Below are 11,419 nucleotides of genomic sequence, written 5' to 3'. Positions count from 1 at the left end.
GCCCAGCCCCGCCATCAGGGGCAGCTCCTCCGGGATGCACCAACCCCTGCAAGCCCCAAGGCAGCACGTAGAAAGTGCCTCCTGCTGGAGACATCCATAACTTCAGCTCACCCACAGCAACTGGGATGACTCATACAAATCGATAGTCACATTTCTGTTTCTTCCTCCTTTACAATATCCATCTTTCTGAGATGAAAATCGCTGTCTCAGAGCTGAGCACCGAGCCAATAAACCCATCACAAACTGGACTGGCTGCCAGAGTCCAGAAAGGGTTAAGGCAGCAGTTGGAGAGGTTTGGGGTGACGTCGTGCTTCTGGACGCCTGAGAAGCCTCTTGAAGGTAGTTCCCCTCTGGTGAGGATGGGAGCGAGCTGAGGTCTGAAATCTGAGATCCCTTGCAGCCTGGAGCTGGTGAGGTCCCAGTAAAAGCCGTTTGCCTGCTTTCCCTCCCCAAGCAGTCACGCTGCTGCACCGGCCTGGGCAGTATGGAGCGAGCCCCCTGGACACATGTAGGACTCACTCTCCTCCAGTTCCTGCTCATCTCCTGCTTGCCAAGAGGTACCGTAAGTGAGTGTGTGCGTTGCTGGCACGGCCAAATGAGTCTCTTTCCTGCAGTGTGGTCAGAGGGGTTTGATCTCATGTGCTGCCATGGGAAGCAGGGAGATCGGCAGGGATGGTAAGAATAGAAAGAAGGGGCTCTGCTTTATTTATTTTTTTCTTGCCGGCATGGAGTGTGGCGGGGGGGAGGTTTGCCCAGGGATGAATTCCAGGCGAACTTAATAGCCTTAAAGAGAAACAACTGGCTGGATTTGTTTGCCAATGGCCATCAAGAAAAGGGTATGCAATCAGTTCACTTACTACTGCTTTATTTTCTCAACACTCAGTGCTAAGGAAATGATGATAAAAAGAGGCATTTAAGTCTCTGAATTGTAAAGTGCAATTTGTTTAGTTTGGCAAGGCAGAGACTTTCCTCTCCAGCCCCAACACCAAGAATGAAGGCAAGGGAGGAAAAAAAGTGAGGGGAAAAAAGAAAACAAAAGCCACACATTGTTTCCAATCTGGGCTTTAGTTCTGCCAATATTATTCTTTTGAAGGGGAAGCCTTGTTAAAGCAGAATGATCTTTTTTTATACTCAAGCCTTGCTCCAGTTTCTGCTGAACCAGCATGTATGGTTTCTTCTTGATAAGGTTAAGCAAAAAGCATTTACTGTTGAGTGCAAATTTGCTGTTGTTATGGCCATGAAGGTGGGCTGTTTCCACCTGGAGGTGGCTGGAGCTGCCTGCAGCGGCAAGCAGTCAGGATGGCAGGCTGCCCTCTCAGAGCTGCAGCCCCAAGGACCGGGAGGTGTGGTGCCCTCAAACCACTCATTGCAAGCTGCCGCAGAGCGCGGCACTGCTGGCACGGCACGTGCCTCTTAGCAGGGCAGCTGTCAGGTATGCAGGCCCTCTGATTGCCATGGCTGTAAATAATCGGTGTCAAGGATGGCTCTTCAGAGTCTGCCTCGCCAGGGGCCACCTTCCCTGCCAGCCCCTGGTGGCCTGGGGTGCAGGTGACAGGTGGTGACTAGGGACGGCTGGCCACCAGCACCTCCAGCTGTCCTGGGAGACTAACCCGCTGCCACAGTTTCCCCCTGGGGCACGAGCACAGAGTGCCTCTCCACACCTTTGTTCCACATGCACTGACTTGTGCCCCAGGGTGGCCTGTCCCTCAGCCACGTGCCACCTTGCCAGCCTTGGTTGCACAGAAGTAGCCCTGCCAGCAGCAAAGCAGCCCTAGGCATGGGCTGTGGCTGTCAAGGGGCTAGGTGGGAAACAAATCTCTTCTGCTGTGGGGGCAACACGTCTCTTTCATGGCAAGAAGCCGGTCCGCAGAGCAGGCAGGCACTGGGCTGCTGGGAGCCCTCTCGGCAGCAGTGACAAGGGGAGACAGGAGGACGGACAATGACAGGCGATAGGACACGGGGGCTGTGGGGATGCGAGGTTGGGAGGGAGGATGCCGGTCCCCTCTGACACCAGCTCCTCATGCGCCAGGAACAAGCAAGAAGGGCCTGGGGGGACACGTGGAAGAGAGCTGTCCCCCTTGTCCCCTCTCCTTCCTCCCCGAGCCACCCCTGCCCTGCTGCTGGTGGGGCGGCTGGCAATGGCACTTGCCCAGCACACAGCTGGCAGCATGAGGAGGGGACCAGGGGCTCCCCTCCAGCAGCGGCGGGAGGGGCACTCAGAGCCGGGGGAGCCATTCAAAAGTGCTATGGCCTTCGCATGTCAGGGCAGGTTGGAAAACAGCATTTTGCCTCCTCCCCACAGATGTATCCAATTTTTATCTGTATTTATCACACCCAGTTGCACAGGTCCTGCCTCAAGATTTGGGGGCAGGAGTCGAGGATGTCTGGGAATTGATTTTGGAATAAACTTGAAGTGCAAGTGACTCATATGTCCTTAAAAATATATGTGTGTTTGTGTGTGTTTCTGCCTATCCAAACCCTTCCCAACCTCTCTTCCCCTCCCCCTCCAGCCTCTGCCTAGAGAAGCGAAGGCCAGATGCACTCAGAGGCATCCAGATGCGTTCCATCTCAGCAAATGGGTTACTTCAGTTCACGTGTCTAGGTTCCTAGTGCAGACAATGGGAAAGAGACTTGCTTTTTCTTTTGGAGGAACGCTGGGGTTCCTCACTCTCCACCTGGAGGTCGCCTCAATGGCACTCCCAGGAGTCCCTGCAAGGCTGCCGCTGCCCGGGATTTGGCTCTCCCTGGGCTCAGAGGGAGCCCTCACCGCCGCAGGGCCTTGTGGGTGCTCCCCTGGGGCCATGGGTTCCCCTCTCCTTCCTCCAGGAGCAGGGCAGGGGGGGGCAAACGGGGAGGGAGGCCACAGGGCAGGGCGGCAAGTTATCAGCAGGGACAGAGGGCCGGCAGCCGGAGGGCACCTGCAGTCCTTGGTTAGGGCTGGAGGACATGCCCCGGGGAGCTGTGAGCAGTACAGTGTGAGGTCGAGGGTTTTGCTGCTGTGTGCACGGTTTCTATCTGGGCAACAGCAACTGCAAGTAAGGTGCCAACATGTCCTGGGTCCCACACTGTCACAGCAAGGCAGCGCTCACTACAGGCCCAGCACCGCTCCTCCCTGCTTGTAGCACCAGCACAGGTATGGGGTCATTCTCAGGGTATGGGGTCATGAATTCCAATAGTGTAGCTGCTCCTTCTCTGCAGATTCCCAAATACTCTCCCCTATTCCAGAAGTCCGGCATTACTGCCCAGACCCCATTAGCAGAGGCTGGGCTCTCCAACACCACCGATGCTGTCACTAACTCAGAAATGCTACGTTCGTTACCTGTTCTTGTCTGGCAGCACAGAGAAAACAAAATCCCCTCCTGATCACACTAGTATAATTTTTCCAGCCAGAATAAGCTCCTATATCCCAGAAAGAAATCAAGGCCTGAAGGGTAACGTGGCAACCTCTGGGTTTTAGCCTTGCCCTGGCTATTTCATCCTGTCACAGCCCTTCTCGGATAAAGCCACAGTGCTGATAATAAGATCACAAATGCCAGATCGTAACTACAGAGAAGAAACCAAAGGAGGGGGAGGTTTAGGGCAGACTTCTTCAGGTTGCTTTAGATGCTAAAAACGTCCTGGCTAGTGGCACAGATGGCCTGTAATTTAAATCCAACTATAACAAAAAGAGAGAGTAAAAGGAAGCTGTGTCGTGTTTTGAGGGCAAGGGGATGATGCACGCAGAGGAGAAGGAGGTTTGAACTGGAACTGGATCTGAAATGTGGTGAAGGCATGAACACTTGATGCAGCTCTCTGGGCCAGTGGCCTAACCAGCCTCTCCCTAAAGGGAAAGGAGGGGATATGAGGGCATCTTGGTACAAGAAAATTGGGGAAAGAGCAGAGTTTTGGTTCCGGAGGTCTGCAGTATGGCTCTATTTTGCATGTTACAGCTTACCACCAGGGAACAAGGACTGCTGCAATGTAGGAAGAAAGGGAACGGGAAGTTCCCAATAGAAACAAGCATCCTACCCTAGAGCTACCTGTCGGTACCCCCTGCAGTAGTGGGAGAGCAGGCAAGAGGAGGGGCTGCACGGCATGCAGGTCTATGGAAAGAGCAAAATGGCAGGAATGACACCACTGGTTGGGCATCACAGCTGAGGCAAAGTTGACTGAGGGGTAGTGGGATTACTGAGGCTTTAACAGTCTTAGAAAAACCAAATTGACAGTCCTGTTTTCAGTTAAGGCTGGAAACAGAAAATCCTAGAGCTATTTGTGTTAATGCTGGTTTTGCAGTAACCCACCGTTATATAGCTTAGATGGGCAAAGTCTAGACCTCACAAACAGGAAGCACAATTTTTATTTAGCTTTCCTTTCAGTTACATCAAGATACTTCATTTTTATCATGGACAAAGCAAAACAGGGCAGTGTGGAGAGAGATACAAGCTTTGGAAGTCACATGGGAAATCCTGCTAAAGACCTGATGGAAACCTCAAAAATAAGTTTTTTATTGAACTAACAATTTTTCCCTCCTTGGAGCAGAAATTTTGGGGGTTTATGATTTGTTTGTCATAGCATAGTTAAGAATAGAAGCTTACAAATGTAAAAAAGGCACTACTGTAGGAGCACAATGAAGCAAACCTATGGCCTATCAGGAACAACATCAGGACTATTTACTTATGAATTTATAGCTACTAAACATTATACGATAGCAGGAAACCTGGAATAAAGACCATCCTATTTGAAAACATTAGGCAGACCAGGTATGCACATGGTACCTATGGGGTGGGACCCAGCTTGCACGACATGCAATGACAGTAGAGCTGAATAAGAAAGCAGGAGGATAAAAGAGTAATAAAAATGAGACAGACCTAAAGGAAATGTTAGCTGTTACTGGGTTTCACCTCTGTTAGAGCTAGTTTTTCTTTAAATGAGAAATCTTCATTTCAAAATTATTACATGGCCAAACATTTCCTAGTAAGAGCCTTAAGATATTTGGGCCTTCAAAATCAAATGCAAAATCAAATGCTGCAGAAGGCAGTAATTGTTCTTGAGCATCATGCTGAAAAATTAAAATGTAATCAAATAAAAAGGGGCATGTTCTCATCTGAGGAACATGAACTGGTTGAATAATCACTTTGAAAAAGTCATAGTCTATTGACTCTAATTTTAGAGACATATCTGTTCATCTCTGCTTTTATTTACAATGCACTGTTAATTCATACAGCACTTTTCAAAGCAATTTGAAATAATACGTCTTTGAGCCTAAGTAGTGTTTCACCAATGTGCTGATGGATAAATTGGAGGCAGGGAAGGAGAACTCATCTTTTCAGGATAACAGAATGGACTTGCAGGATGGGAAGTTCCATCACTTTAGACCAACATATGGATGTTCTTATAAAGCACTTTATTCCATCTTTCAGGAATTCTGATAAATACATACATCCAGCACGGACCTAAGGTGGTCTCACTTTTGGAGGACTGTAGACCACATTGAGGTTGTAAACTTTTTTTTCCCCCCAAAGACGGATGGAGATGGCAAACTGGTTTTCTGCTGGATCAGTGCACTGATCCCTCCACGTAGCAGCTAATGCCCACACAAAGAGTGGGTATGGGAAGTCGGGGAGAGAAGGGAGGAAGGTGTCCCATCTCAGCAGCAGTATGGGCTTATATCAGCTTAAAGTGACTTGCAGCCTAAAAAAGTAATTCTTCCAAAGAAGTGTTAATTAGTGTAATCAGGCTTGCTTCAATTTACCTTAGTTATTAGCCTTATAATTTTAGCAGCTCTCAGACCTTTGGAACAGAAATCCCCTTTCTGTCCAGCAAGGTATCTATGACTGACAAATTCACCATGGCAAAAGACAAGTGTGCCGAATCACAGAATCTTCTTGGTTGGAAGGGACCTTTGAGATCATCGAGTCCAACCAACAACAACAACAAAAAAAAATACAACCCAAAAAAACCCACACACACCACCAAACACCAAAACCAAACCAAAACAAACACCTACAACCACACAGCACACCCACCCACAAACAGACGCAAACGAACAATCTCGGGCACTAGAGCGTGCCCTGAAATGCGATGTCTACACATTCCTTAAATACCTCCAGGGATGGTGACTCCACCACCTCCCTGGGTAGGCTGTTCAGGGCCTGACCACTCTCTCAGTGAAGTAATTCTTCCTAATATATAATCTAAACCTCCCCTGCTGCAACTTCAGACCATTTCCTCTGCTCCTGTCATTATTCCCTTGGGAGAAGAGGCCAACACCCACCCCTCTATACCCTCCTTTCAGGTAGTTGTAGAGGGCAATGAGGTCCCCCCTCAGCCTCCTCTTCTCCAAACTAAACATGCCTAGTTCCCTCAGCCTCTCCTCGTGTGACTTGTTCTCCAGACCCCTCACCAGCTTGGTGGCTCTCCTCTGGACACACTCCAGCAGCTCCATGTCCTTCCTGTAGTGAGGGGCCCAGAACTGAACACAGCACTCGAGGTGAGGCCTCACCAGTGCCCAGTACAGAGGCACCATCACTGCCCTGCTCCTGCTGGCCACGCTGTTCCTGACACAGGCCAGGATGCCGTTGGCCTTCTTGGCCACCTGGGCACACGGCTGGCTCATGTTCAGCCGGCTGTCCACCAACAAACACCCCCAGGTCCTTTTCTGCTGGGCAGCTTTCCAGCCACTCTTCCCCCAGCTTGTAGCGTTGCCTGGGGTTATTGTGACTGAAGTGCAGGACCCGGCACTTGGCCTTATTAAACCATCCCAGCTGAAGCTTTACCACAATGAGCTGCCTGACCCACCACCGAGGCAGCAACGTGCTTGTGAATCTGTTCCCAAATCGCTAGAGCTTTAAGCCTGATCTAGTAAGATAAACCAACATTGAAGCTGGTTTACTTGAATATCCCAAGGTGCAAACTGCAGTTAGAAACTCACTAATCTGTGGATGACACTTTATTTGTTTCCACGCTTTCAAACCCTTGCTCACAAGTTCCCCACAAGCAACCACCCTGAAGATGAAAGCTAATAACTCACTACATTCTCCACCTCTTACATTTCATCTACATGAAGAGTCTCTCTCTCTTTCCAGATTTCTTTTTTCTTTATATGGCTGAAGAACCTTTTGCTATTATTTTAATTTCTTTTAAAGGTCAAATTCAGCTTGGCTTTTGGCAGTTCTTCCTTTGTCCTTGAGCTCTAAGGCACAGCTTGCTTTGATGATTGGTCTGGTTTTCCATCCCTGACAGGTCTCTCCTTTTCCCTTGAATGAGAGATTTGACTGGGCTCATTGTATATCCCACAGGATTCATCACTATCCTTTCCAGCAAACCTTGTATAGAATAGAACTAGTGCTTTAAGATGGTTTATCCTTGCAGCTAGTTCTTAATACTTGGGCATCCTCTTTGAACTCATTGGAATGAGTAACACATTTCCAGTCTTCAGGGTGAGTGCTAATGGAGCCTTCACTTATCTTCCAAGGAGACTTCTGGCTTTTCAGTGGTGCAGTAAAAACTACCCTTTTGGAAGGTTGCATTTCCACTCAATTTCAAGCAGCATTTCAATTTCAATTTCAAACAAACCTCCATCATGACCTTTCCCAAGTGCTAACAGAAGAATTTCTTGTGTGGTTTTTATCACCCCATTTTCTGAAGTCTTGCAGTTTGGAACAGGAAAGTGTTTGAGGTTTAGCAAGGACAGAGATGGCTGAGTCATATGTGTGCCCAGACCAGGAGGATGACAGGAAAAACAGATACACCTGTGTCAGGGAGATGGTGGCTACATCGCTAACTGTTCAAGCTCCTCTGCTGTACACCAGGTGGCCCAAGTACATCTTGGGCAAGAAGTCAGCACGTTTTGAAAAGGTGAAGCAAAGATAACAAGCTAAAAAGGGAATTCTGGGCCAGAGGAAGTGAGGGATGTGGGTGAGACTGGCAAGTCAAATCAGAGCTGGATTTGCCACAACTTCATAAAGGGAGTGAGAGTAGAAGCGTGATAGTCCAGCAAATTAAAACTATTTGCCCTTCAAGCTATTGCAGCTTACTTACTTCCACTCCTTCCCTTCACTGGCTCCTGTGGGTTTGTGGTACAGGGGCAGGCAGACAAGCACTGATCTGAGTCAAAACCAAGAGCAAACGCTTTGCCTTTGCAGTTTTGAGGATCTGGGGAGAAAATGAAGTCCTTTTACTGACAGGGGAAGTCAGTAAGCATTAAACTACTCAGCAAATTGGCTGTGTGTTTCATTCTGTGCCAGCTTCTCTGTAGATGTTCTTCATCTGCTTTTCAGCAGCTCAGCTCCCAGTGCCAGCTCAGGGGAAGCCAGAGCAGGATCAGCCATCTGTGTGGAGGGGTGCCACACGGTCCTGCTGCATCTTCTCCTTGCTGTGGCTCATCATCCACACAGGTTTTCACAGGGGAAGCTCAGGGCCCAGTTGTTAGCTGGGAGGGCTCCCCAAAGTGAGGAGCCTTTGGCTCCTCCAAAGCCCTGGCTCTCCGCTGGGGAGCAGGGGAGGTGGCAGCATCACTTTGATGAATTGTTGTCACTGTAACTCAGCCCTCGGACTGATGCTGCAAACAGGGAGGATGTTGACTGGAAACATCCCCTCCTACTGCTGTCTTACAAAATCCATCGCTGATGGATTTGAAATGCGCTATGATATGTGCCGATTAGGATCTGAAAGGTGTTACAGGGACTAGGCAGTCTCGCTAGGTGCAGATGTCAGTGAAAAGTGTGAAAGGGTTGCCATCCGAACCTGGAAATGCATGAGAATTACCAGCCACCCTGCGCATGCCTCAGTGTTCATCTCCCACTTCACTGGTCCCTCAGGGTGGACTGGACGCATTGGGTGAAACGTTGCGTTGTGCTCTGCCAGGCTCCAAAACCAAGCTGGTGCTCTCTCTAGCAGCTTCCCCAGAGGTTCGCGTGCACTCCCAACACAGCCATTTCTTACTTGGTTTCCATGGTCCTGAGCTGCTTCCATGTGTGCTTTTTATTCCTAGATTTAATGGGCTTTCCTTCCATGATTAGAATTCCATAAATTAATCCATTGGTTATTTGTCTGTCCAGAGACTTGCTTGTTCTTTTCAGCTAAATATTTTGCATAGGTTGTCAAGCAGCTTCTTCCTGCTTCTCCCCAAATCCACTTTCTGGACTGTATTTGATGCTGGGAGATGCAGCCCCTGCCTGCAAGCCAGACTGCCTGCTCTGCAGGGTTACTGAAATCAGGCCCACAAAGTACCCCACAATTATCTCTGCCACAGCTGGCCAAAGCCGGGGTTCCAGTATTTTACTCAGTCAATAAATCTTTCCCCACTCTTCTCTGCCTCATTCTCTGCTGTTTTGGGGTAATAATGGCCAAGTGTGGGAAGCTGCCAGTGGTTACCATTCCCCAAACGTACAAGGGGGAGCAGGGTTATGCCTCTTCCTTCCTGGAGTCCAGGCTAAGCTCAGTAACACAAACAAATGTTCATTACACACGCTAGTGGCTCTGTGTATCACCCTCTCAAATTTCTAAGGGAAAGATACTTATGCAAAACAAAAGGGATCCTACAGTTATTAGAGGTGCATAAAGTCTTCACACAAATTTCTTTAAAGAATAGCTTCTACAAAACTTCAGAATAGATTTCATGATTTCCCTGAAGAAAATCCCAGAGAGGAACCCTTACAAAAAATCTCAAAACCACAGATTTCCTTGTCAAGGCTATATGTGTTGTCCAAACTGCAGCACCTGAGAACCTGAAAGGGAATTAAATTGTCAGAAAACCAAAAGGCAGTTTATTTTCATTGCCTTGGTTGAGACAAGGGCAAGAAGTGAGCAAACAGCATTTCTAGGTAGCAGCAAATGTATTTTTACAGTTCTTTAAGGGCCAAGATCTGCTGCTCCCATCTTAACACTAAATATTACCTTGAACTCAACTTGTGCTACAAATACACCCGTTTGATTCACCAAGAATAAGTGCAGCATCTGCTTTTTGGCCCCGATGTGTATACAAGCTCTACATATAAAAATAAATATGCATATGCACACATGCACTCTCTCCACACATAGACAAATACATGCATAATATTTTATGGAAGCATAGAGTAATTTAGGTTGACTCTGGAGGTCATCTGGTCTGGCCCCTTTCTCAGAGCTGTGTTGCTAGCAGCCTTACCTTGCCAGATTTTGAATTCCTGCAAGGATGGAGCCATGCCTTAGTCACCCCAGTGCAACTTTGCCTGTGAACATTTGGATCGTTCTACAGATAGGAATTTTTCTTGGGGAATTTACAGCTATAATCCAAATGGATATAGCCATTTTATTAATAAGCTTTATCAATCTTGAGAGAAATTATATTTCTAGCTTGAGTTGGGAAAGACAAGAATTTGAAGGAAGCTTTGCAAAAGCTCCTGAGTGTTGAGTAGTTATTCATTGCTCAGACTTTGGGGAGTCTTCCTTCAAGAAGTGAGACCTCCACCCCCATACCCAACAGAAAGAGCTATTTTCAGTCATGTATGGTGAGATGTATCAAACTGAGTGTCAGTTCTAATAAGATTATTAGACACGTGAAATCAATTTGCTCTGGAATTTGAATCAGATACAGTTCATAGATAAATGGCTACATTAAAGGAGAATAATAGCCATAGGTTAAGAAGTCCCAACTTGGCCAAGTTGATTGACTGCTGTTCTGGGAATTAGAAGGCATGAGTTTAATTCCTGGCTCTGCTATTGTTTTTCTCTGGAGCCTTGAGCAAAGTCACTTCACCTCCCTTGTGCTTCAGTTTCCCATCTGGAAAAAGGACTTTGTAGATCTACAGGCAAAAGGCTATATAACTGCTAAACACTAAGGCTATTTTGATGCAAGAATCTATTATTGGAATAAAAAATTACAGAATCTTATTGAATGACAGAAGTGGCTTTCTTTTTCGTTCTGGAATGATTATGGAGGAAGGGAGGGGGAATAGGGTAATAGTAAGGTTTCAGCACAAACAGCTGCCTAGTTTCCACACTCAGAATGGCAGTGGACTCTCCCCATTCGGTACACCAGGCACGTGGGAAAGGCTCAGTTCTGAGAAGCACAAAGGGCTTAATCTTATTTCCCACACAAAGGGGAAAAATGGATAAACAGTTTGGTGGTCCCTTTTTTATGCAGTCATTATCATTAGAAGAAAAGATAAGCTTCCAGGAACCAGGCTTCATGAAGTCGTGAAGAATCAAGTGAGACAGAGGGGCAAAGTTGGGTGGTAGGGAGCTCCAGCAGACATGGCAATTGGGTTATGAGGCACAAAAGGCAGCAGTGTGAGAAGGGAGCCAGGTACAGGCATGGCTGGGTGTGCTGTGTCTTAGAGATGTATGGCTTCTTGCAGTGACAAGGCAGCCCTGTCACTCAGAGTTTAAAACAAAAGGAAAAAGGATGTTACCTAACCACAATGAAAGAAAGAAAGTAAAAAGGGGAGGAGAGAGGGGA

General features: G+C 47.6%; 1 protein-coding gene across 1 annotated transcript in view; it reads left to right on the top strand.

The window, feature by feature from the left end:
• Positions 1–484: 484 nt before the first annotated feature.
• Positions 485–11,419, top strand: part of PAMR1 (peptidase domain containing associated with muscle regeneration 1) — a 59,802-nt gene continuing 48,867 nt past the window's right edge. The window contains exon 1 of the mRNA XM_074149358.1: positions 485–557. Coding sequence (XP_074005459.1) covers positions 485–557 — 73 coding nt within the window. The remainder of the gene's footprint in view (positions 558–11,419) is intronic.

The sequence above is a fragment of the Numenius arquata genome, chromosome 6 (genome assembly GCF_964106895.1).
Source record: "Numenius arquata chromosome 6, bNumArq3.hap1.1, whole genome shotgun sequence".
Lineage (NCBI taxonomy): Eukaryota > Metazoa > Chordata > Aves > Charadriiformes > Scolopacidae > Numenius > Numenius arquata.
The sequence above is the reverse complement of the archived record's forward strand: the minus strand, read 5'-3'. Positions and strand labels throughout refer to the sequence as shown.